This window comes from Carcharodon carcharias, chromosome 4 (assembly GCF_017639515.1).
Source record: "Carcharodon carcharias isolate sCarCar2 chromosome 4, sCarCar2.pri, whole genome shotgun sequence".
In the NCBI taxonomy this organism is placed as follows: domain Eukaryota; kingdom Metazoa; phylum Chordata; class Chondrichthyes; order Lamniformes; family Lamnidae; genus Carcharodon; species Carcharodon carcharias.
In genome coordinates this window covers 136,149,067-136,176,889 of record NC_054470.1, presented here as the reverse complement: position 1 = coordinate 136,176,889, position 27,823 = coordinate 136,149,067, and the positions used below count along the sequence as shown (strand labels likewise).

General features: G+C 45.3%; 1 protein-coding gene across 9 annotated transcripts in view; it reads right to left on the bottom strand.

Annotated features, from left to right (window-relative positions):
* mctp1a (multiple C2 domains, transmembrane 1a) overlaps window positions 1–27,823 on the bottom strand; it is a 733,548-nt gene that overhangs the window by 296,376 nt on the left and 409,349 nt on the right. For all 9 annotated transcript variants that reach the window (XR_005942877.1, XM_041186933.1, XM_041186932.1 and 6 more), the window contains one exon: window positions 22,134–22,227. Coding sequence is in view for 8 of the 9 variants with exons in the window: in XM_041186933.1 (XP_041042867.1) it covers window positions 22,134–22,227 (94 nt within the window). In the remaining variant the exon portion in view is untranslated. The remainder of the gene's footprint in view (window positions 1–22,133; window positions 22,228–27,823) is intronic.

The window sequence follows — 27,823 nt, the reverse complement described above, 5'->3', positions numbered from 1 at the left end:
ATAGGTATGAGAGTTAGGTAGATTGGAAAACTGGATTAAATGATTTCACTGTGGAGAGGAAATGGCAAACCATTTAAAGATCCAATTCAAAGTTTGCAACAAATATACATTCTTTAAGGAATAAAAAAACCCAATGAGAAGAGTGGGCCAAAAAGTTAAGGATTTAGGCTAAAGGAAGCAGCTCGTAATGTTGCCAAAAAAAGTCATAAACCTGATGATTGGGAGGATTTTAGAACTGACCAAAGGATGACCAAGAAATTGACATAGCGAGAACATAGAATGAGAGTAAACATGCAAGACACATAAAAACACTGTTATTGACAGGTGAGAGAGAAACTGAACATCTTTAATCTCTTCCTGTCTGTCCATAAGCAGAGGTGTTTTTAAATTCTTTTTAAAGTAGGCAGAATTGTGTTTTCCCAAACCCTCAGTTTGTGAGACCCAATTTACAAATAACTCATAGCAAGCTCACATTATGATTAACTCAGAAAGTTAGTTTATTCACATAATAAGGCAAGGGAGTGGGATTAGGTAGAATGCTCTTTCAGTGAGTCAGTGCAGACTCGATGGGCCAAATGGCCTCCTTCTGATTTTGTGACATTCAAACCTGGGATGGCGAGAGGTGGTGGGAGTGTTCACAACCTCACACACACATGTAAGGTAAGGGAGGGGGATAGAAAAGAGGAAGATTTACAACTATGGGCAACAACAGTAAAAGAACTACAGAAATGATTATCAGTTCATGTGATTTACAAAGTCTGAGAAGTCAAAGCCAGAGGGTATTTCCTTCATGCTGGGGTTCATTCCAGATGAGTTCCTGGATGGAGACAGCAACATGAAATTCCTTGAAATGAATGATGTTGCAGGATGATGGGGGCTTTCTGTGCTTAGACTGCTTGGCAGGTGATGTTCAGAGGCTTTTAAAATCAAACAAACTTCGAGGAGTTGAGAGATGGTAGCTGGCTGCTTGCTCAGCCAGGGTGCTGGAGTTCTTTCTAGTTAGTGTTAAACCAGCAGTCTGAGGGTTTCTCAGTTCTCAAAGAATAGAGAGGTTTCAAAATGGTCATGTGATCTTCTTTCTCCACAATGATATCAAAAGGGATGTTTATCTAGTGTCTGGTACTGGCTTTGGTTTCAGGACTGATAATCCATTAATCCAGTCACTAGCTTTTGAAAGAGTTACCTGGCAGACCCTTTGACTCTACTAGAGAGGTAAGCTTATCAAGATGCAAGTGACATCCCCTCAATGGTCCCCATTTGAAATGGACCTGGACAGTCCCCAGTGCGAGATGGATCTGTTAGTAATTTCAGGAATAATGGGAAAAATTTCCCCCCCGTTGCGGGTGTTATGCAGGGGCAGGCGCGAACTCGATCGGCGACCCGATCGGGGCCGCGCTGCCATTTTACACAGGTGGGCCAATTAAGGCCCGCCCATTGTGACACTCGCCCAGAAGCACTGTGCGCTCCCTGTGCCGGTGGTCGGGGGGAGGATTCCCTGAGTCGCTTCCTGCTGTCCTTCGCGCATGCGTGCGGAAGAACGCAGAAATCTCCCTGAGGCACGGAGGTGCCTTAGGGAGATTAGTTTGACATGTGTAAATTTAAATAAAGAAGAGAAAAAAACTTTTAAAACGTGTCCCTTCATATGACATTGTCACATGAGCTGGGACAAGTCAAAGAATTAATGTAAAAATTTTTATTAGATTTTGAAACACTTCATGAAACCTCATCCCTTAAGGTTGGACGGGCAGCTCATTTAATTGAGTTAATTAGATTTTAACTGGCCTTAATAGGCCTTTGACAGTTCGACAGGTGGGCAGCTGACTCGGCTGTGTACTCACCGAACTGATGTGCATTTATGTTGGGATGCCTACCCGACATCACCACATGTCATTTCACGCGTCGGCGACCAGGTCCTGCCCCAGCTCGCCGACCAGAGAATTCAGCCCAATGAGTTTCAATTTGTGAGTCCCCTGGTTTTGTGATCATAATGTCCTTACAATTGGGTGTGAGATTGCACGATGATAAAAGGAGGATTATTTTGTTCTTGTAACTCCTATTGGTAGCTTCCAAAACAAAGGGCCAATCATGTGGTCATGTGACTTGTAGCAGCCATCTTTTTGGCTCAGCAGAAAGTGCATTTTAAAAATAGCAAAAAAAAAAGCTTTGATATATATAGTTTTGGATTACTTTTCATTTCTTATTGACATAACAATATTGTAAAAACTTCTAAAGGGCGTAAGAAAGAAGAGATTAGCCAAAGCAAATATGGGTTCCTCAGAAGCAGAGACAGGAGGAATTATTTAAAAACAAAGAACAAAGAACAAAGAAAAGTACAGCACAGGAACAGGCCTTTCGGCCTCCAAGCCTGCGCTGATCATATTGCCCGTCAACTAAAACATTTTGCACTTCCGGGGTCCGTATCCCTCTATTCCCATCCTATTCATGAATTTGTCAAGCTGCCTCTTAAACACCACTATCATACCTGCTTCCACCACCTCCTCTGGCAGCGAATTCCAGACACTCACTACCCTCTGCGTAAAAAACTTGCCCGCACATCTCCTCTATAGTTTTCTCCTCTCACCTTAAATCTATGTCCCCTAGTAATTGACTCTTCCACCCTTGGAAAAAGCTTCTGACTATCTACTCCATCCATGCCACTCATAATTTTGTAAACTTCTATCAAGTCGCCCCTCAATCTCCGTCGCTCTAGTGAGAACAATCCAAGTTTCTCTAACCTCTCCTCATAGCTAATAACCTCCAGACCAGGAAGAATCCTGGTAAACCTCCTCTGTACCCTCTCCAATGCCTCCACATCCTTCTGGTAAGGTGGTGACCAGAACTGTATGCAATATTCCAAATGTGGCCTAACCAAGGTTCTAAACAGCTGTAGCATGACTTCCCAGCTTTTATACTCCATACCCCTGCCAATGAAATTAAATGGCTCACTGCATCCAGCGTGGGGAGACACGCACGGGGTGGGGGGGGGGCGTAAAATCCTGGCCCAGGATTCCATCATAACCAAGATCCCGTTTTTCTCTTCTCACCAATTTTCTGTCCTCTATCCGTTTCTGATGGAGTTGATCCTTTGCATGGCCTCAGTTCCACAGATATTTGGTTGCCAGCTGGTGCCTCATTCAAACAGCCATTATTTGTGCATGGGAGTAAATCTAACTTTCAGTGCTGGACATAAAATGGGTGAGAGCAAACCAGCAGCCTGTTTTACACCTCATCCAATTTCCTGTTCCACAATAGAAATTGAAACCATGTATTACTAATAAGATAACTGCAAGATTTCAGTGCATTAACCTAACCTGTAAGTTGAAATGAAAGGTTTTGCTCTTTGCTTGATTAGATTGCTGCCTAGTTGAAATTGCCATTAATATTTACTAGCAGATGTCCCGTGAGGTTTCCCGCAATCAGTTAGAGGATGTGCTATTTTGTAATGAGGCGTGGGTGTCGCAAAATTTTATAAGGAGGAATAAAAATGGCCGAGATATTAAACAAATATTTTACATCTGTCTTCATTGTTGAAGACTCAACATTCATTCCAGAAATAGTGGGTAACCAAAGGATCTCTAAAGAATGAGGTACTCAAAGAAACTAATATTCGTAAAGAAATATTACTGGAGAAATTAATGGGATGAAAAGCTGACAAATACTCTGGGCCTGATGGCCTGCATTTTAGGGTGGAATTGTCCCAGATTTGCACTAAGTGCGGTAGCAGGAGGGGGAAACAACATTTTACCCACTGGCTGCAATGGTGGCTACTCACGCTGTATCACTTCAATCCCGCTGTATTAATTATGCATTCCCGGGGAACATGCCATTTTGATGACAGGCAGGCTCCCATTCACCTGCCATGTCATCACCTCGCCACTTCATCACGCCAGGTACCATATTTAAAGTGCAGCCACGCGCACACCTCAGTTCTTTCAGCCCACAACTACTGTATAGAAGACATAGCCCTGAGAGGCAAGAAGGCTGCAGCCCTCCGCTTTAATAACGTGCCCCCGAGTGCCTTTTGGACACAGTGGAGGCCTGCTGTGACGTCCTCCACCCCTGCTATTGCTGCAGGATGGTCAGCAGCATCACTAACCCAGCATGGGAGACGGTGGCAGTGGTGGTTAGCGCTAAGGCCCTGCAAAAGAGGATAGCCTCCCTGTGGCACAAAGGTGAATGGTCTCATCCATTCCACCAGGATAAGTCACTCTTCTCATCACTCTCAACTCACACACTCACAAACCCATCACACATCCACAGGGATCTCCCACCTCAAGCAACAACACCACTAACTCACACACACGCCCTCATATCTTCCTCTGTTTCATATCCTCAGGAGCTCGTATCCTCATCGTGTCCATGTCTCCGCTCACCACATAAACATTCCATGCAGTGCCATGTGTCCTGCTTACCCTCTCTCCATTTGCCAGCAGGAAAAGCCTGCTCACAACAGCAGGGAGAGGTCCCAGACCAGGGGTGGAGTGGCCCACATTAGGCTTCTCACTAATTTTGAGGAGTGTGCCATCATGCTGACTGGTGAGGACATGGATCATGCCTGCAGTGAGGTTGGCAGCGAACACCCCTCACGAGGATCCTGCACCACATCATCCCTCTCTCAACACAACTGTGAGTGCCCCCTCTCCTGCTTTTGACAGTGTTGCCATGCACTAATTATCTCTACTTTGGTTCAGAGGGAGCCCTGTCAAGTAACCGACACCCTCAGCCAGCCAGTCCATCAGCTACATCCACGCCCTCACCCCCTGCCAAGAATACTCCTTCTCCATTGAACAGCTGGAAATAAGCAGCCTGGAAGACCCATCATAGCGCTTACCCACACCGTGCACCAGCACAGAGACACATACCTCAGTGGGACCTAAATCTAGAGCAGGCTTGGGTTCACAATCTGGTGGTCATTGCACAGGCACCTGTCTGTAGCAGGAGGAGGCTGGTTCAGCCAAGCTCTCTGGCATTCAGAGGACTGTTGGTGAAGATGCATCTGTCAGGTCCGAGTCAGATGACGAGCCTCTGGATTCAACCTTCCAACTCAACCTGCAGAGTCAGCAGAAGGCAGGGGAACATTACACAGAGCTGTTAGAAGCCCTCAACAGAGTGGCAAGCAAGTTGGAGGAGTACGTCCGTCTGTTCTCTGATGAAGTGGTGTCCACATGTACACATATGGAGGTCTCCATGGGAAGGATGGTGGATGCCATAGAGACCCTGGTCCAACAGAACACAGAGATGTGTGCAGACCTGCAGACCCAACGTGAAGACCGGACTTCATCTCCACAAGGACTGTGCAACGGTCACTCCTACCGATACTGTCATGGACAGATGCAACTGCAGCAGGCAGGTTGGTAAGGATGAGGTCAAGTAAGTTTTTCCCTCTTGTTGGTTCCCTCACCACCTGCCACAGACCCAGTCTAGCAGCTAAGTCTTTTAGGAATCAGCCAGTATTGGTGCTACTGAGCCACATTGAAGTCCCCCACCCAGCGTACATTCTGCAGCCTTGCCACTCTCAGTGTTTCCTCCAAGTGGTGTTCAACATGGAGGAGTATTGATTATCAGCTGAGGTGGGGGTTTGCGGGTAGGGGCGAGGGGGGGTTGGTCAGTACATGATAACCTGCAGGAGGTGTCGTTGCTTATGTTTGACCTGATGCCATGAGATTTCATGCAGTCTTGAGTCAATGTTGAGGACTCCCAGGGCAACTCCCTCCTGGCTGTATACCACTGTGCCGCCATCTCGGCTGGGTCTGTTCTGCAGGACATACCCAGGGATGGTGATGGTAGTGTCTGGGACATTGTTTGTAAGGTATGTTTCCGTGAGTATGACTATGTCAGGCTGTTGCTTGACTAGTCTATTAGACAGCTCTCCCAATTTTGGCACTAGCCCCCAGACATTAATAAGGAGAACTTTGCAGGGTCAACAGGGCTGAGTTTGCCATTGTCCAGTGCCTAGGTTGATGCCTGGCGTTCCATCTGGTTCCATTCCTTTTAGGCTTTTTAGCGGATTGATACAACTGAGTGACTTGCTAGGCCATTTCAGAGGATAATTAAAAGTCAACCACGTTGTCGTTAGTTTGGAGTCACATGTAGGTTAGACAAGATAAGGATGGTAAAATTCCTTCCCTAAAGGGCATTAGTGAACCAGATGGGTTTTTATGACAATTGACAATGGTTTCATGGTCATCATTAGAGTTTTAATTCCAGATTTTTATTGAATTCAAATTTCATCATCTGCCGTGGTGAGATTTGAACCCAGGTCCCTAAAGCATTACCCCTGGTCTTTGGATTACTAGTCCAGCAACAATACACTATGCACCCCCTCCCCATGACTGAAAATCTAATTATCTAGTCATTGTCACATTGCTGTTTGTGGACCCTTTTGTGAAAATTGACTGTTGTGGTTCCTTCATTATAACTAGTACTTCATTGGCTGCAAAATGCTTTGAGATATCCTGAAGTTTTTTCTTTATAAACGTAACTTCCTTTTTCAGCCTCACACACTTAGCACTGCTGCAAGCGTCTCACATACACACCCACAGCTTGCACACACTGCCAGTGGGCAACCACATCAGCCGAACACATTGCATAACATACTGACACACTTTCCTCTCTCTTGCAAGACAAGTGGGCGCACAACCATCGGCAGCAGGCAATAACCGGAGGAGCAGGACCACTCACATATTCTGACCACCCCCCAACCCTTCCACACCCACTCCCCCCACGGAGGAGGTTTTGCTGGCCATATTTAGGATACCTCTTGTAGAGGCCTTGGCAAGCAGAGGCATGAAACTATTGAAGTTTACAGTATTTTCATACCTAAGCTCTACACTCAGTATTCTGAAGATGAAAATTTAGCTCAAGTTTCCTGGGAGAGTCACAAAGGCCATATCTGAAGGAACTTATGCAGTTCCCCACTTATTCTAGGATAAAAAACAATTTGAAAAGTTAGTTCCTTGGAGAAGTGTATGATATACTTTAAAGAAAAGGGAAGGTTTGCATATATGTAGCACTTTGCATGACAAGAGGACATCTCAAACACTTAACAGCCATATGAAATACTTTGAAGTGTAGTCAGTGTTGTAATATAGGAAACACAACAGGCAATTTGCACACAGCTAGTTTCCACAAACATCAATGTGATAATTACCAAATAGTCCGTTTTTTGTGGCGTCAACTGAGGGACAAATATTGGTCCAGACATCAAGAAGAACACCCTTGCTCTCCTTTGAAACAGTGCCATGCAATCTTTTACATCCACCTGAGCTGGCAGAAGAGGCCTTGGTTTAACATCTCATCAGAAAGATGGCACCTATGACAGTGCAGCACTCCCTCAGTACTGCACTGAAGCATCAGCCTTGGTTTTTGTGCTCAAGACCAGGACTGTGGCTTAAATTTTGTGGCTCTGAGGTGAGAGTGCTATCAACTGAGCCACAGCAGAAACACGGAAAAATCATACATCATGGCATCACTATCATTCACCTGATGCATTAAGGGAAGCACATGACAGGTAAAAAGCAGTAGCAGCCAAAAGTTTGTTTCCATATTTGGATCTTTCTTACAGAGTTAGCTGGTGGAAGGGGTGTACTTTACATGTGATTCACAATGCAGTAATTGAAAAAGGAATGGGTATATTTGTGAAAATAAGCAGCAAGAAGCCATAAAACAGGAAGAGGAACAGGAGGAGCATGATGAAATAGAGCAAATAGAAGGTCAGCAGCCACTGTAGAAAGTATCATGTGCTACTCAACTCTGATTTGGGCAGTTCTGGCTTTAAATTATATTTTTAATAAACCACCATTCTTCAATATTGCTTTTCATCTGAAAACCAAAAGTAAACATGGCATGTAAATTTTCAGGTAATGCATTATATCTTTATTGAAAAATTTAATAATGAAGGTGCAGCATGTGTCACAATGTACTGCTGTGCTTTAACCTTGTGATACACATAATATTGAAATAGAAACGTATGAAGGCTTTCCAAGAGGTCTGCCGCAAGTGTGTTTGTGATTCAATTGCTGGTTATGCTGACACAGCGCACATAAAGACAGACCTGCCTGCATGCCAGGAATAGTCTATTTCACCTTCAGAGGTTTGTTTGCTTTAGAGGTTCATTTTGATACTTGTACAGAAGCTGGGGCAGGCAAAGTACTGCTGGTGGCTTGAGGACGACCTGCCTGCTTCTATGTCACCACTGAAGGCAGAGTCCTTCTATCAGACATAACCAGGAGGTCTCTAATCATGGTTCTCTGGAGCCTGTCTCCAAGCACACATTGAAACTGGCCATTACCTCAGTACTTCATCTTCAGATAAGCTCCAATTGCTCTCTGATTCTCTGTGTGCTTGAGACTTTTTTGCTGATGCTGCGAACAGTTTAATGGTAGTCTGCAGACCATTTAACTCTTACTTCATGACAGTGCTGATCAGGTGCTGTTGTTGTCTGGTGCACTGACCTCTACCTCGCGGAGGCTGAGTGTCAACTTGCAGACACTTCCTCCTACCTCTCCCTGGACCATGACCCCACCACTGAACATCAAGCCATTGTTTCCAGGACTGTCACTGACCTCATCTCCTCTGGGGATCTTCCTCCCAAAGCTTCCAACCTGATAGTCGCCCAACCTCGGATGGCCCACTTCTATCTCCTACACAAAATCCACAAACAGAACTGCCCCGGTAGACCGATCGTCTCAGCTTGCTCCTGCCCCACAGAACTCATTTCTCGTTATCTTGACTCCCTTCTCTCTCCCCTTGTCCAGTCCCTTCCCACCTACATCCGTGATTCCTCTGACACCTTACGTCACATCAACAATTTCCAGTTCCCTGGCCCCAACCGCTTCCTCTTCACCATGGATGTCCAATCCCTCTACACCTCCATCCCCCACCAGGATGGTCTGAGGGCCCTTAGCTTCTTCCTCGAACAGAGGCCCGAACAATCCCCATCCACCACTACTCTCCTCCGTCTGGCTGAACTTGTTCTCACACTGAACAATTTCTCCTTCAACTCCTCTCACTTCCTCCAAATAAAAGGTGTGGCTATGGGTACCCGCATGGGCCCCAGCTATGCCTGTCTCTTTATGGGGTATGTGGAACATTCCTTGTTCCAGTCCTACTCCGGCCCCCTTCCACAACTCTTTCTCCGGTACATCGATGATTACTTCGGTGCTGCTTCATGCTCTCGTCGGGACTTGGAAAAATGTATTAATTTTGCTTCCAATCTCCACCCATCCATCATTTTCACGTGGTCCATCTCTGACACTTCCCTTCCCTTCCTTGGCCTCTCTGTCTCAATCTCTGGTGATAGACTGTCCACCAATATCCATTACAAACCCAACGACTCCCACAGCTACCTCGACTACAGCTCCTCACACCCTGCTTCCTGTAAGGACTCCATCCCATTCTCTCAGTTCCTTCGCCTCCGTCGCATCTGTTCCGATGATGCCACCTTCAAAAACAGTTCCTCTGACATGTCCTCCTTCTTCCTTAACCGAGGTTTTCCACCCACGGTGGTTGACAGGGCCCTCAACCATGACCGGCCCATCTCCCGCTTATCCACCCTCACGCCTTCTCCTCCCTCCCAGAAACATGATAGGGCCCCCCTTGTCCTCACTTATCACCCCACCAGCCTCCGCATTCAAAGGATCATCCTCCGCCATTTCCGCCAACTCCAGCATGATGCCACCACCAAACACATCTTCCCTTCACCCCCCCATCAGCATTCTGTAGGGATCGCTCCCTCCGAGACACCCTGGTCCACTCCTCCATCACCCCCTACTCCTCAACCCCCTCCTATGGCACCACCCCATGCCCACGCAAAAGATGCAACACCTGCCCCTTCACTTCCTCTCTCCTCACCGTCCAAGGACCCAAACACTCCTTTCAAGTGAAGCAGCATTTCACTTGCATTTCCCCCAACTTAGTCTACTGCATTCGTTGCTCCCAATGTGGTCTCCTCTACATTGGAGAGACCAAACGTAAACTGGGCGACCGCTTTGCAGAACACCTGCGGTCTGTCCGCAAGAATGACCCAAACCTCCCTGTCGCTTGCCATTTTAACACTCCACCCTGCTCTCTTGCCCACATGTCTGTCCTTGGCTTGCTGCATTGTTCCAGTGAAGCCCAATGCAAACTGGAGGAACAACACCTCATCTTCCGACTGGGCGCTTTACAGCCTTCCGGACTGAATATTGAATTCAACAACTTTAGGTCTTGAACTCCCTCCCCCATCCCCACCCCCTTTCTGTTTCCCCCTTCCTTTTTTTTCCAATAAATTATAAAGATTTTCCTTTTCCCACCTATTTCCATTATTTTAAAACAAAACACCCCCACTAGAGCTATACCTTGAGTGCCCTACCATCCATTCTTAATTAGCACATTCGTTTAGATAATATCACCAACTTTAACTTTCACACCTATGTGTTCTTTTGTATTATTGTTGTTGACATCTTTTGATGATCTGCTTCTATCACTGCTTGTTTGTCCCTACAACCACACCACCCCCCCTCCACCTCTCTCTCTCTCTCTCTCTCTCCGCCCCCAACACACACCTTAAACCAGCTTATATTTCAACTCTTTCTTGGACTCGAACTCAAGTTCTGTCGAAGGGTCATGAGGACTCGAAACGTCAACTCTTCTTCTCCACCAATGCTGCCAGACCTGCTGAGTTTTTCCAGGTAATTCTGTTTTTGTTTTTGTGTTGAAGAAGATATGCTAGATTGATTCCTGGGATGAGAGTGTTCTATGTGGAGAGATTGAATAGACTAGGCCTATACTCTTCAGGGAACAAGAGGTGATCTAATTGAAACACATAAGGTTCTGAGAGGCCTTGACAGGGTAGATACTGAGAGTGCGGTCGAAGTTCGGTCGAAGGGTCATGAGGACTCAAAACGTCAACTCTTTTCTTCTCCGCCGATGCTGCCAGACCTGCTGAGTTTTTCCAGGTAATTCTGTTTTTGTTTTGGATTTCCAGCATCCGCAGTTTTTTTGTTTTTTGTTTTTATATATGTACAAAGCTCAGTTTATAGTGTTGTCTGCGAGGAGGAAAATGGCCATGATGAGTCTTCTGTTTCATAACTGGCCCTGTGAAATTAGAATCCCAAAGAGACTCACTAAGGCCTATGACAGTACAAGCTTCAATGGGGCTCCAACAACTCCCACCAGCCTCCACCTCTGTCACTTCTCCACTTGTGCGTCACCCTGTAGATACTAGAGTGGCCATTTGTTTGACTTTATATCATAAAGCCTGGTTTTCCGGTAGACTGTCTCCTGTCGGTTCCCAATTTGAACTGGGTGCTTCATTGTCCAGTATTCGCCTATTGCCCTGCTTTTAGGGTAGCATTTCAAGTCAAAATTATTGTCTCTGGGCCACTGTACCAGTCTTGTAAAGTTCCAGGAAAACAGTGGAGTGGGGTGGGGTGAGGGGAGGAGAAGGGCAGGGGGCTGACCTGGCTATACTTGGGGAGGGGAACTCTGACTGCATCAGGGCAGGGTGGGAACTGACTATCTGTGTCAGCATCCTTCAGGACATCCTCACACTATGTTGTACAGGCGCACTGATGCATTAAGCACACTGCTCTCAACCAAGTAAATGCTATGAGGTCCAAAAAGAGAGTTTGAGAGACACAACAGCTAAACTAATTACAAGCTTCACTCAGTTTATTTTAAGCTGCTTTAATTCCTCCGAGGTTCACTATAAACTGAAAATGTGCAGACTGCCCAAGCTTAGTTTTCTCTAATACACTGGGTTCATTTTGTGTGCTATTTTATTTAAAGAAAATAAAAGTTGCATGTATGTATACGTGGGGGCTGGCAGCAGTGTCCAGTATTCTTGAGATCCATCTGTGGCCACCCAAGTGGTTACTCTTGTAAATCCGCAAAACTGGCTAGAGAGCCAGTTGTCAACTGCACCCAGCAGCAATAATCTGTTATTGTTGGGTCGTCTGGCAAAGATCCTTTTTCAAAGTAATCTTTATTTACATACTCAACTCTGTCCAGGATCACAAAGCACCAGGACAGCGCCAATGCTCATTCTCTTCTATGTGACATCATTATTACATAGCTCCTTGCGCAGATGCTCAGTAGCTATTATTAGCGTATTGTTAGAGTTAACCCTTTACTCTACATCTCCCTCCAAGCCCTACATGCTATGTACACAATCACCTACACCTTCCCCCAGAGTGTCTGTTCTTAAAGATATCCTTGTGGTAGTTTCACCAAACTCCCCAAATATGTACAGAATCCTTTTTGAGTTTGAGTGTCAGTTTGCTCCAAACTCATTTTTTGAGGGTCGTCATTTCTTGCTTCCATTCTTATTGGTTCTGTAGTCACAGGGTGGAATTTTCCAATCCTGTTGGCTGCAGGCATGTTTGGTGGTGTGAGAAGGCCAGAAATCGGTTTTACACCGTCATTAAACCAGATTGCGATCGTCCACTCCACCCGTCAATGGTGGGCCACATTTCCCACCATCGCACGTTGGGAACCTAGTTTCAATATTTTAGCAGCTAATTATAAGCCCTGCTCACCGGAATCATTCCCCCACGCAGGATCATCCAGGTACATTGGCGTAATTGCACACTGATATGTTTCACAACTGTACATAAGTGACATGCACCTGGCGAGCGGCACTTTGCTCAGGACTTTGAGGTTTGTTTGCCTACCTTGCTATGGGCAGCACTCACTATCATCAGTGCCAGGCTTCGCAGGCAGCGCCACGTTACTTTTAGGGGTCTCAAGGGCAGATCTCTACCTACCGGACAAGCCATAGGCGGGGATGGCTTTTCAAAGGTTGCAGAGCTAAGGCTTGCTTGGTGGAAGGGGGAGAAATGGCCTCAGGCAAGGGAAGAGGCTGCAGGCTGAGGGCTGTACTGAGGAAGCAGGGTATTCCAGGGTGTATGTGGGTCACATGTTGATCTGTGCAAGTGGCCTCAAGATGGTGAGGGCTAAGGAAGCAGTCTCCAGAGGAGATGAGACCAGATGAAGATGTGATGGTATGTATGAGAGAGTGAGTGGTGACGTCTCTTGAGTTGGCAGTGAGTGAGATGCCAGTGAATGTGTGATGGGCTTGTGAGTGTGTGAATTTACAGTGATGAGATGGTTGCCTTACCCTGACAGCATGGATGAGACCATTCATCCTCTTTATGCATTGGATGGCCAGCCTCCTCTGTGCAGCATTGGCACTGACCACCTCTGCCACCATCTCCCAAGCCAGAGTGGTGAGATTGATGGACCTCCTGGGCCAGAGCGGGGGTGGAAGATATCACGGTGAGCATCGAAAAGGCATTCCAGTGATGGGTCACTGAACTCTTCTTGGCTTTCAGGGCCATGTCTTCACTGGAATAGTCCTGGGCTGCAAGCACTAAGAACTGTGTGCATGGCTGCTACTTAGATATGGCACCGGGAGCGAGGTAACGGTGAGGTAACGGCATAGTGGGCGAGGCTGCCCGCCAGCAAGGCAGCATGTTTCGTGTGGCTGCATAATTAATGAGGATGGAAGCAGACGATACGGCACGAAAACCCGCCATTGTGACCAGTGGGAAAAACATCTTTTTTCACGCTTGCTACCCGCATTTAGTGCAACTTTAGATGATTCCGCCTATAGTTTCCTCCTGAGGATCAGGGTATGCAGCCCATCCAACTAATGGCCTCTTGTTCATTGAAATCAAGGAACTCCTATGTCTTCTGATGATAGAACCATAGAACACTACAGCACAGAAAACAGGCCATTCGGCCCTTCTAGTCTATGCCAAAATATTATTCCGGTATTCCCATTTACCTGCACCCAGTCCATAACCCTCCAGACCTCTCCCATCCATGTATCTATCCAATTTATTCTTAAAACTTAAGAGTGAGCCCGCATTTACCACGTCAGATGGTAGCTCGTTCCACACTCTCACCACTCTCTGAGTGAAGAAGTTCCCCCTAATGTTCCCCCTAAACCTTTCCTCTTTCACCCTAAAGCCACGTCCTCTCGTGTTTATCTCTCCTAATCTAAGTGGAAAGAGCCTACTCGCATTTACTCTGTCTATACCCCTCATAATTTTGTAAACTTCTATCAAATCTCCACTCATCCTTCTACGCTCCAAGGAGTGAAGTCCTAACCTGTTTAATCTTTCCCTGTAACTCAACTCATTAAGACTCGGCAACATCCTAGTAAATTTTCTCTGCACTCTTTCAATCTTACTGATATTCTTCCTGTAGTTAGGCGACCAGAACTGCACACAATACTCCAAAGTTAGCCTCACCAATGTCTTATACAGCCTCACCATAACATCCCAACTCCTATACTCAATACTTTGATTTCTGAAGGCCAGTATGCCAAAAGCTTTCTTTACAACCCTGTCTACCTGTGACGCCACTTTCAGGGAATTATGTATCTGAACTCCCAGATCCCTTTGTTCCTCCGCACTCCTCAGTGCCCTACCATTTACTTTGTCTGTCCTACCTTGGTTTGTCCTTCCAAAATGCAACACCTCACACTTTTCTGCATTAAATTCCATCTGCCATTTTCTGGCCCATTGTTCCAGTTGGTCCAGATCTCTCTGCAAGCTTTGAAAGCCTTCCTCGCTGTCCACAACGCCTCCAATCTTAGTGTCATCAGCAAACTTGCTGGCCCAATTTACCACATTATCATCCAAATCATTGATATAGACAACAAAAAACAATGGTCCCAGCACAGATCCCTGAGGCACACCACTAGTCACATACCTCCAGTCTGAGAAGCAATCATCCACTACCACTCTCTCTCTTCTCCCACACAGCCAATTTTGAATCCAGTTTACAAGCTCTCCATGGATACCAAGTGTCTGAAACTTCTGAACTAACTTCCCATGTGGGACCTTGTCGAAGGCCTTACTAAAGTCCATGTAGACAACATCCACAGCCTTTCCTTCATCCACTTTCTTGGTAACCTCCTCGAAAAACTCTACAAGGTTCATTAAACACAACCTACCATGCACAAAGCCATGCTGACTATCCTTAATCAGCCCTTGGCTGTCCAAATAATTGTATATCTGATCTCTCAGAACACCTTCCAATAATTTACCTACTACTGATGTCAGGCTCACTGGCCTGTAATTACCTCGTTTATTTTTGGAGTCTTTTTTAAACAATGGAACAACATGAGCTACCCTCCAATCCTCTGGCACCTCACCTGTGGCTACGGACATTTTAAATTTTTCTGCCAGGGTCCCTGCAATTTCTACACTAGTCTCCCTCAAGGTCCCAGGGAATATCATGTCAGGCCCAGGGGATTTATCTACCTTTATTCGCTGTAAGGCAGCAAGCACCTCCACCTCTTTAATCTCTATATGTTCCACGACACTACTGCTTCCTTCCTTTTATACTATGCCAGTTTCCTGAGTAAATACTGATGCAAAAAAACTGTTTAAGATCTCCCCCTTCTCGTGATGCTCCACACATAGACGACCACTCTGATCTTCAAGGGGATCAATTGTGTCCCTTACTATCCTTTTACTTTGAATATACTTGTAGAAACCCTTCGGGTTTACCTTCACATTATCTGCCAAAGCAACCTCATGTCTTCTTTTTGCCTTCCTGATTTCCTTCTTTTAGTATTTTCTTACATTTTCTATACTCTACAAGTACTTTATTTGCTCCATGTTGCCTCTCCCTGCTATACACCTCTCTCTTCTTCTTAACCAGATTGCCAATATCCCTTGAAAACTAAGATTCCCTATGCCTGTTAACTTTGCCTTTAATCCTTATAGGAACATGCAAACTCTGCACTCTCAAAATTTCGCCTTTGAACGCCTTCCACTTACTGAACACATCCTTGCCAGAAAACAACTTATCCCAATCCACTCTTCCTAGATCCTTTCTCATTTCCACAAAATTGGCCTTTCTCCAATTTAGAATCTCAACTCGAGGACCAGACCTCTCCTTATCCATAATTAACTTAAAACTATTGACATTGTGGTCACTGGACCCAAAATGTTCGCCTACGCACCTGATGTTCTGTCACCTGACCTGTCTGGTTTCCTAAAAGGAGATCAAGTATTGCATCCTCTCTCATTGGTACCCCTATATATTGATTTAGAAAACTTTCCTGAACACATTTGAAAAACTCCAAGCCATCCAGCCCTTTTACAGTATGGGAGTCCCAGTCAATATGTGGAAAGTTAAAATCTCCTACCATCACAATTTTCTGTTTCTTACATCGGTCTGCTATCTCTCTACAGATTTGCTCCTCCAATTCTCTCTGACTATTGGGCGGTCTATAATACAATCCTATTAGTGTGGTCACACCTTTCCCATCCCTCAGCTCCACCCATATGGCCTCTGTAGACGAGCCCTCTGGGCTGTCCTGCTTACGCACAGCTGTGATATTTTCCCTGACTAGTAATGCCACTCCTCCTCCTTTCATCCCTCCCCCTCTATCATGTCTGAATCAACGGAACCCCGGAATATTGAGCTGCCAGTCCTGCCCCTCCTGCAACCAAGTCTCACTAATAGCAATAATGTCGTAATCCCACGTGCCAATCTACCCCCTAAGCTCATCTGCCTTTCTGACAATACTCCTTGCATTGAAATAGAGGCACCTGAGAACATTTCTATCCTGTACAAACCTTTGATTTCTGTCTATACATGCATTCCTCACTTGACTTTTATCCTCCTCCACCTCACTATCTGCTCTAACACTCTGGTTCCCCTCCCGCTGCATATCTAGTTTAAACCCCCTGGAGCAGCACTAGCAAACCTACCCACAAGGATGTTAGTCTCCCTTCAGTTCAGGTGCAAACCGTCCTGTTGGAACAGGTCCTACCTTCCCTGGAACAGAGCCCAATTGTCCAGAAATGATATTGGTTTCTGTCTTGGTTGTTGCAACCTCTCCATTACAGTACCTTCTCGCTGCTGGTCCTTAATCCACATCATCCAGCCTGTTTTGAGTGTGGGCTGACCTTGACCCCTGTGTCGTTGGTTGAAAGTGTGAGCTTGGCCTGTTCTATAACCTTCCTTCTATCGGGCATAGTTGTGGTCCTCCACTGTGACTCTTGGCATTATTGTGTGAGGAACGGAAGGAAGTTGGTTCTTGGCTTGTGGCCCAACAAAAGCTCACATGGGGCGAAGCCATTCTACAATGGTGTAGAGTGGTAGCTGAGCAGGGCTAGCTCAAAATCTTCATTTTTTCTGAGAAGGCCTTTAATGGTGTGTACCCCTTTCATCTCTCCATTCTCCTGAGGGTACCTCAGTGAACTTGTGATGTGGACAAATCCATATGATGCTGCAAAGGATTGGAAAGACTCATTGGTGAATTGTGGCCCACTGTGAGAGACAAAGATAACTGTAATGTCATGAGTGGAAAATATCATCTTTAGAGAGTCTTCAATGGCTTCAGAGGTGAACCCATGTAGCTTTTAAACCTCAATCCAGTGGGAATAATAATCCACAATGATGAGAAATACTTTCCCTTTGAACTCGAATAGGTCCATAGCATGGTTTTCCCATGGCCTGGATGGAAAAGAGAAGGGCAGAAGTGATTTTTTCTGCCCCTATCTGTGAATGGCACAGGAGCAGGCAGCAAAATGGAGCTGAAGCTCAAGATCAGCCATGATCGTACTGAATGGTGGAGCAGGCATGACAGGCCATATGGTCTACTCCTACTCCTATTTCTTGTGACATCATTGAAAACCATGTGTTCAACAGAATATTAGATATCTGGCCACCTTACAGATTGTTGTGCCCTGGCTCAACACTTGGCAATACCAAGATGACCCTGGTGAATCTTCTGGAGGACTTCCAGGCAGAGAGCTCGTGGGACCACCAACTGCTCATCATCGACCAAAAGGCCATCAATGATGCTGATGTGACGACGTTGTTCAAAGTACTGCCTCAGGACAGGGCTACTGGGAACATACTGTGGCCATCCATCAAGGCAGCATGTGCGAATCTGAATACATTCCTCATCTCGAATTTGAGCCTCCTGAAATTCTTACACTTACACACGGTTGCTGGCAAAGATTGAGTGTAAGACCTCAACTTGCTCAAAATTTTTATCTTCTTGTTCCAGGTAGTTGATGGGTATCCACGATAGAGTGTCAGCAGTAGTTTGGTATTTTCCTGCACGTCCTCTGTAATAGTAAGTTCATTGTCTTGTTCTTGGTCATTGACTTCTTCAACTTTAAGGATTAGGTTCAGACCTGTACAGGCTTTTCTGCTTAACAAAGAGCATTCCTGGTTCTGAATGACATACACTGTCTCAGAAGTCTTTCTACCTTTGTGCCTTGATGGTGCATTAAGCTGACCTTTAACCTTTACCTTGATTCCTCCTGGATCTTGAAGTTTGATTGATGTAGGTTGCAGAGTAACATTTTCCAGCCACTTAACTCCATCAGACAGAACTGAAACTCCAGCTCCTGTATCCAATTAAAGTCTGTATGATGTCCATTGACTTCAGTGTTAGCGCTCCACTATTGGCTTTTGTTCTCTTTGATTTCAATGCGAAAGGTGATTTCCTGGTTGAATGGTTCCTGTGCTTCTTGTATAGAGCTTCCTTTCAAAGATTTTTATTTTTGCTTTGCAAATACATACTTTTTTGAATGACACATTGTTTTAAAATGACTGACTTTGCCGCATTCATGACATTCGGGAGTTCAGATGGGACATTCTTCGTGCTTGTTGACCTTCTTCCTGCCATAGTCGGGGGCATTGGAAAATGGCAGCTGGTGCTCCTTCAGCATGTTTCGCTGGTTACTGCCGGGATAAACTTTCAGTTTTGCACCCAATAAACTGAATGACTTCATACAGCTTTCCCGCAGGATTTCTCGCTCACCCCTTACAAACACTTGGTTTGGTTTTTGAACTTTGGTCTGCCTAGCCAGTTGTACTGCTTTGCTCAATATCAAATCATCTCTAGATTGTAGAAAGTCTGACAGAGTCTAGAACACCGAAAACTATTCTGTCTCCAGTAAATCATCTTTTAACTTTCTGTACTCACAACTGTCAGCCAAATAATAGAGATCATTCATAAATTAATCAATTCCTTCAGCTGGTCTGTGATTTCAATGTTGAATTTTGCCCGCTTGATGATGATGTTTCAATAAAGACTAAAATACGAGCCAAAGGCTCCAATTACATCTCATAGGAGGTTGTCTCCTTGTTCACCCCCCGCCTGGCCAGCATGTTGTCTGCGATGCTGTCTACAGCATATAACAAGGTACTAACCTGGTCCTTGGTGGTCTTATTCATGAGGCCTGACGCAGTTCAATAATGAGTAAAGCACTTTCTCCATTTTTTGCCATTGCTCAGCCTGTCTGGGGCCCTCTATGTTCTGGAACGATCCTAGGAATGGTAGGGTAGAAGGCACCCTGGGCTGAGGTTCCCATTTTGAGCACTGTTTTCTGTGTTAGTTGCTGGACTGTCCTCTTGGTTTCCCTCTGTGTCCTATTACCAGGCAGGGTTCGAGGTCCTTCACCTGCTGCTCTCTATTGCTGTTGGACTTCTCCTCAGGATGTTTCCTGCCATTTTACACTGCATTTCTGTTGGTCTGCTCACGACTGCCACCATCTGTTATTGTGGTCATCTTGGAAGAGGTTGGGTGGCCTAATCTTACCGACAGATTTGGCGGAGGCAAAGATCCTTTTTCAAAGTAACCTTCATTTGCATACTTAACGATATACAAAAGATTATGAAGCACTCGGACAGAGCCACTGCTCATCACTCAGAGTCTCCTTATTCTCTTCTATGTGACATCATTATTATATAGCTCCTTACACACATGCTCAGTAACTATTGTTAGAGTTGTGTTAGAGTTAACCCTTTACTCTACAAGTGATGCAGAGAGTGCTGGTTTACTAGCTGACTATGGCTGGGACTTTCTGGTCATACCAGTGCAGTGATGCTCCCAGCACCCCCTAACCTCAGGAAGCTGGGAATAGTGATGTGCCCAGCACATCCCAGCTCCAGGAAGCTGGGAGCAGCAACATTCTCAAGGAGGAGCACAGTGGAAAGCCTACTCCAACGGAAGACAGCCTGGACCTCATTGTTTGCAATTGCATGTCATCTCTGTACAAATGTGTTTCAGCAGATGTAAAGCTACATTATGCTGCAAAATGGGACCCTCCGTGGAGGATGCGGCGGCCCAGCCAAAAGTCCTTTCACTTTGGCAGGACTGGGAGGTCCCGGTTGTGGGCGGGGCTGGAAAATCCCAGCCTATGGCATGTCTGTATCAAGAAGAAACCAGCGCATATTGAATCAGTGCACATTTTGCAGCATAATGTAGCATTACATCTGCTAAAACACATTTGTACACAGATGACATGCAATTACAAACAGTGAGGTCTAGGCTGTCTTCCATTGGAGTAGGCTTTCCACTGTGTTCCTCCTTGAGAATGTTGCTGCTCCCCTGGTCCTGGAGCTGGGATGTGCTGGGCATATCACTACTCCCAGCTTCCTGGGGCTGGGGTGTGCTGGGAGCGTCACTGCTCCTGGCTTCCTGGGGCTGCGGTGTGCTGGGCGCTTCACTGCTCCCAGCTTGCTCAACAGAAGTGCGCTGGCCTCTTTGCTTTGAGGTTGGGGTGCACTGGCCTCCTCACCACCTCCAATACCTTGGGGCTTGGGTTTCTTCTCTGCCAACTTTCTTTCTGCTGCTTCTTCTGCATGTGTTGTCCTTGTCCCTCAGCATCCGAAGAACAGCAGCCACTGTAATCCTATTCAGATGGGTGTTGCCTCTTGCTGGTCACCTGGTTGTCCCTCTGCTGGCTCCTCCTCCATTGATTTGGTCTGCTGAGGAGGGGGAGGGTTACCTGCCACACCTTTTTCCTTCTTGTTGTCCGTCCCAGTCTTCTTCTTTGTCCGGTTCTTCTCTATGGGGGTGACTTGGTGGGTGGAGGGTTGCAGGTCTACTTTGCAATAGCCACACTTGCTGTTCCTTCCGCGTGTCCCTTCTGGGATCTCGCTGCATAACTGATGCAGTGTTTTGGGCAGGTCTTGTTGAGGTGGCCTGCCCCACCACAAAGGAGTCCCTGGTCTAACAGCTTTCTTGTTTACAGTTCTTGCGGGTGACTGTGCTGCAGTTGGCTACAACATAGCCAGATTTGCCACAGATACGACAAACTCTGGGCTGCCCGGCGTAAGCATGGGATGTTCAGAGATGTTCAATGATGATTGCACAATATTCAGCACTATTTGCAACTCCTCAGACACTGAAGCAGTCCACGTCCTAATGCAGCAAGACCTGGACAATATCCAGGCTTGGGCTAACAGGTGGCAAGTAATAAGTATGCCACACAAGTGTCAGGCAATGACCATCTCCAACAAGAGAGAATCTAACCATCCTTTATCAACACCCTAGGGGTTACCATTGACCAGAAACTGAACTGGACTAACCATATAAATACTGTGGCTACAAGAGCAGATCAGAGGCTAGGAATCCTGCAGCAAGTAACTCACCTCCTGACTCCCCAAAGCCTGTCCACCATCTACAAGGCACAAATGAGGAGTGTGAGGAATACTCTCCACCTGCCTGGATGAGAGCAGCTCCAACAACACTCAAGAAGCTCAACACCATCCAGGACAAAGCAGCGCACTTGATTGGCACCCCATCCATAAACCTTCACTCCCTCCACCACCAATGCACAATAGCAGCAGTGTGTGCCATCTATAAGATGCACTGCAGGAACTCACCAAGCCTCCTTAGGCAGCACCTTCCAAACCCACAACCACTACCACCTGGAAGACAAGGGCAGCAGATACATGGGAACACCACCACCTGCAAGTTCCCCTCCAAGCCACACACCATGTTGACTTGGAAATATATCACCGTTCCTTCATTGTTGCTGGGTCAAAATCCTGGAACTCGCTCCCTAACAGCACTGTGGGTGTACCTAAACCACGTGGAGTGCTGCGGTTCAAGCTCACCACCACCTTCTCAAGGGCAATTACGGATGGGAAATAAATGCTGGCCTAGCCAGCAACATCCACATCCCATGAATAAAAAAAAAATTTACATGTTAAACTAAGAAAATAGATCAACTACAACTTTAGTTATAATTCAGTTGTGTGAACAATTTAAGCAATTGACAAACATATATGGATATAAGAAGGAAAAAGGAATGCTGGAATGACATGTTAAATTTCAGCGGCCCTCTCACATACAAAACAATTAAATGACACCCCCTTACCTGTGACATCGGCCACCATTAACCCTTCTGCCTTGATTATCTTTAACTGGATGATTCCTATGTCTCTCAGATTTTGGAAGGATCTTAATAACGACTGAAAAAATAATAGATATTGAATAATCAGTTTTTTGCCTCCAGAATGGAGAGTTTCATCCTCCCTGCATTTTGTGCCTAAAATTATTTCTATGCCACAATTTAACCAATGTACCAAAGTCAATGGTTTTGCAATTCATTATTAATTATTTCAAATATTGACTTTGTTCCCTTACCAGAATAGGGATAGGAATTCATATAGCTATTGTCACCTAAATATCTATATTACATATCACAAGGTACAAATAAGATGTTCTGATAAAGGGTTACCAACCTGAAATGTTATCTGTTTCTCTCCCCACAGATGCTGTCAGACCTGCTGGCTGTTTCTAGTATTTAATGTTTTTATTTAAGATTTCCAGCAACCACAATGTTTTATTCTTATACAAATAAAATCTCATTAGTTTTTGCTCATGCACAGCCTTAGTAGATTTTATACTGATAGTTTATTATTAATTATAAAAGCAAAGTCCTGTGGATGCTGGAAATCTGAAATTAAAAACAGAAAGTGCTCGAAAATTTCTGCAGGTCTGCCAGCATCTGTGGAGAGAGAAACAGTTAATGTTCCCTCACTGTCACTGGGTCAAAATCCTGGAACTCCCTCCCTAACAGCACTGTGGGTGTACCTACACCACAGGGACTGCAGCGGTTCAAGAAGGCCGCTCACCATCACCTTCTCAAGGGCAAATAGGGATGGGCAATAAATGCTGGCCTATCCAGCGACGCCCACATCCCGGAAATGAATTTTAAAAACTTCAGAGGAAGAGTCATATTGGGCTCAAAACATTAATTCTGTTTCTCTCTCCACAGATGCTTCCAGACCTTATAATTTATTGTGTTGGCTGATGGAGCATTTATTCACACAATGATTTTTCACACAGATAAATGGTAGAACTATAACAGCATTGGCAGCAGCATCCTTTAGAAGCAGATTTCTGTACCATTTACCAATATAAGAAATCCCGGCGGAATACAAAGGCACAACGACTGTTATTTTTCGCCATTTGTACCAGATGAAGCAAGATTTGCATTATGTATCACTGTTACAACCACATCTAACCCATGTGGAATGGTTTTCTTCTTTCCCTCCAAGCGTGATGGATAAATAAAATTACCACCAGATTTTGGCTTGGGGATATTTCTGCATATTGCATGATGGGTTAATGGTTACAGTGAGTGGTTTTCCTACTTTTTTAGCATTGATGATAAAGGTAAGCCTAAACCAAAGCTTACTGCTTGAGTGACTCATTTATCAAATCTAATCTGGAAAGCCAGAGTCCTATAAAATGGTCTCTAATTTCAAATGACAGAAGAAGAGCTCTTTGAGTGCACCATGTTTCTGAATGAAATATACCCATAGGCCTTAATATGGGCACAAAGATGGTTAAATCCAGAAAGGAAATTTAAGTAATTCATATCTGGCAATTGAATATGGCACCTTAGTGTTCTTGGTGAAGCTAATAATTTTGTCATAACTTAGGACAGCACAGGGTGCTATACAGGGTGATGATAGAAAATGTCGATGGTCATTATTTCTGCGTTGGCTTGCAATGCTGTCTCCACTTAGATATTACTTTATTCATTAAGTACTGCAGGAATTCCCATTTATATTCTTCCATTAAGCCAAATGAGCCACACTGAGACCCACAGCCATTCCCCATTACAGTGTCATGGTGCCATTATAAATGAGGTCACTAAACACAATTCAGTACACCGTGCAACAGTTGAAACAGAGATTAAAAACTATTGGTGTTGATCCCATACAACTGCAAATTGTTCATGTAACTAAACAGAAAATGTGATGTTAATTCTACCAAAGGCTTATATCTTTCAGGTCTTTTTGAACATTTTGGAGGTTCATAAGGAGATTCAGAATATGACCCAGGTTGTTTGTTAAATAGAATCCATGTCCAAAGAAAAACCCCAGGCCCCGAATGAGTTCCATAAATAGCATTTTGTTTTACAGAGGAAGAACTTCATTAGTCTGCTTCGTTGAGCACAACATATAAATGAAAAACAAAGTAAAAAAATATGTCTAATTAATATACCTGATCATTCTCATTGCTTTAAAGATTTCAGTTTTAAGGCCTTACTTGATGTAACCAATCTAACATTAGCCAGTGCACTTCATTACATGAAAATAATTATGTTTGGTATAATTAGGAACCATATGAATTTAACTCCAGTTCACTTATTTCCTAGCAAAGCATAATTCAAAGCTCAGAGTTCATCAAGTCAACAGCTGAACCGCACAGACCAGGAAGACCACAATTTCAACTTGGTCTGTGCAGTGGTAGGGATACTACAATAGGTTTGAGAGCTGTACTAAAGCGGGGCAAAGTAAAAATGATCAAGACTCCCACTCCAGAGGTTACTGTTATTCGGTAACCTCTACTGGAAGTGCTGGTAAATGGACATTAGGTGAGGACAGCGTAATTATTATTGCTTTTAATAGGCTTGTCTGGTAGGGAATATTGCTAGCCCATCATATACAAATCATTACAGCAGATATCTCCTTCTCATCTTTGCACGTTAATCTGCTAATCGTTTAAATAAATAGGCTAGTTTAATATTTCATATTTCACTAACATCGCCCAAACTCTTGGCAGTATGAAAATCATACCTACTTTCTTTAAGTATTCTAAAGAGCCTTAATATTACAAGTATAAAGCAATACTTTTCTAAATAATTGATGATAGAAATCCCACAAACCAATTCAGGGTGGTGAACTATAGTGGGAAGGGATGCCAACCTGCGGCTTTGACAGCATAATCCAGCTGAAGACTCATTAAAATATTTAGGATGATTGCCCGGAGTGCTGCAATAAAAGGTATCAGCACCACTGAAGAACTGGAACTCGGGAATGACATCCTGCCACTCCGAAAAGCACAGGTCCCACCAAGTGGAAGATAATTGGCACTAGATATTTTAGATTTCCTTCAAGGAACAAACAGCACTTCTTTTAAGTGAACTCATCCCCCTAAGTTTGATCTTAAGACATAAGACATAGGAGCAGAAATTAGGCCATTCGGCCCATCGAGTCTGCTCCGCCATTCAATCATAGCTGATAAGTTTCTCAACCCCATTCTCCCGCCTTCTCCCCTAACTTTTGATCCCCTTACCAATCAAGAAGCTATCTATCTCGGTCTTAAATACATTCAATCACCTGGCCTCTACAGCCTTCTGTGGCAATGAATCTTCTTCACAGTAGTTTTACAATGGTAACCATGCTTGCTCTCAGGAAGTATAGGTCAGGCTAAGCTATTCAAGGCAAGTTGAGTGGAATTCTGGTTAGCCCCAGCGTGCCCAAGCACAGCCCAAAGTTAGAAGTTTTAATCTCTTAAATGGGGCAGAAGCCCCAGTGAACTGAATTCAGCTCCAGTTCCACTCAATAGCAGAATTTTTACCATACATACTTTAATGGATTTGACTGTGAGTTCAGATAGCTCTGTACCAGTTTCAGTCATGCCTCAGCAATAGCTCTCTTACCTCTGAATCAAGGTTATACTGTAGGTTCAAGCTCCATTCTACAGGCTTGAACACAAATCTAGGCTGACACGCCAGTGCAGTACTGAGAGTGTGCTACCCTATTGGAAATACTGTCCTTTAGTTGAGATGCTCCGTTGGGTCCAATCTTCTTTCTCAGGTGGATATAAAAGATCCATTGGTACTATTTCAAAAATGAGCTGGGATGTTGTCCCTGGTGTCCTGGTCAACATTTCTCCCTCATAACATCAGATTATCTGAAGCAAAACATTTGCAGTCCTCCATTTTGGCATGGAGACTGGTGGGTCCGAAAATGCACTCCGATGGCCAGCATGCTGGTTTGCTGGCACCATCCTGTCCTTGGGCCATTTTCTTGGAGGCGGGATTAGTGGCGGTATCAAGAAGATATAATAAGTTTCATAATGTTATTGTAATTTATTGTAGAGTAATAGTGGGGTCTGTGTCTATAAGTAGGATTTTTTAGTTGGCGTGTGGGATGGGCCCGACACGCCGATGCGTAAAATGACATGCGCTGATGTCAGGCATGCATCCCGACGTCATCACGCTGAGTTGCAATGTTTTATTCAGCGAGCGCGCCGGAGTTGGCTACATGTCAACTGATATGTAAACAGCCTATTAAGGCCATTAATAAAGTAATTGAAGTAATCATTCACGCTGCCTGTCCAACTTTAAGGTTGGCGGGCAGGCAAAAACATCAAGCGGCCTTCGCGTTTTTTAGGAAACCTCATCCACGAGTGGGATGAGGTCTCCTAAAGCTTTTATTCAATAAATTTAAAAAAATCATGAATATAAAAACATGTCACATCTTATGTGACTGTGTCACATGAAGCGACATGTTAAAATAAATTTTTAAAGCCTTTAATTTAATTATTTGAACATCGATTTAATCTCCCTGTGGCAGCTCCGTGCTTCAGGGAGATTGAAATGCTCTATCGCACGCATGCGCAAAAGAGCACTGGCCCAGACTCCCCCTTCTCTCCCCGCTCGCACAGGTAGCGCTGAATGCAATTGCTCATGTATTACGCTGGGTGGGCCTTAATTGGCCTATCTGTTTAAAATGGCAGCGCGGAGCCGATCATGGGTGGTGATCAGCTCCACAATCGCCTTCACCTGCTCCCGCCGAGCCCGCCCGCCGCCTGAAAAATTCAGGCCTATGGGTAGAATTTTTCCTATGTTTGGGCTGTTTGGGAGTGGGCGCATGCAGGCTGGGGAGCCGATCACTGCCTGTGATTGGCACTGCACCGCCATTTTACGCAGGCGGGTCAATTAAGGCCTGCCCAGCGTGAATCGCGGCTCCTGAGAACAGTGGGAAGGGGCAGGTGGCGGTGAGAGCCCAATGACCGACGGGTTCAATGGCGACCTGGCGGCCTGTTTAAAAACGGCGCAGGCAGCCTTCCAAAGGCTGCCAACAATGGCGCACAGAAGGATGTCTGAGAGTGCTCTCGGAGAGCAGGCCAGGCAGGAGGGATGGTCGATGGGGCAGTGTGCCTCGAGATTTTCGGATGAGTGCCTCGCTACCCTCCTCGAGGAAGTGGCAGCACAGCGTGACATCATACTGCCAAGGGACGGGAGGGGAAGGCCCCACAACATGACGAACTGTGCCTGGGAGGAGGCAGCAGAAGGGGTCAGCTCCCACGATGTGGTGAGAAGCACCTGGGTGCAGTGCCGCAAGTGGTTTAATGACCTCTTGTGAGCAGGAAGGGTGAGTACCATGTTGGCTTGGGTCACTTAGCACAGCAGTTAGGTTGGGCTCCCTGGCCCCCCGCTCTGCCAACTCAGAATTTTGTTATTACTTTCATTCATTCACGGCATGTGGCCTTCGCTGGGTGGGCCAGCACTTATTGACCATGCCCAGTTGCCCCTGAGAGGGTGGTGGTGAGTTGCCTTCTGTTTCCGCTGCATGTGGAGCACATACACCCAAAGTACTGTTTTGGGGGCGAACCCCAGGATCTGGACCTAGGCACAGTGGTGGAATGCCAAAACATTTCAAAGTTAGGATGCTGACTGACTTGGAGGGGAACTTCCAGGTGGCGGGATAACTATCCATCTGCTGCTCTTGTCCTTCTAGATGGAAGTGCTCCTTGGTTTGG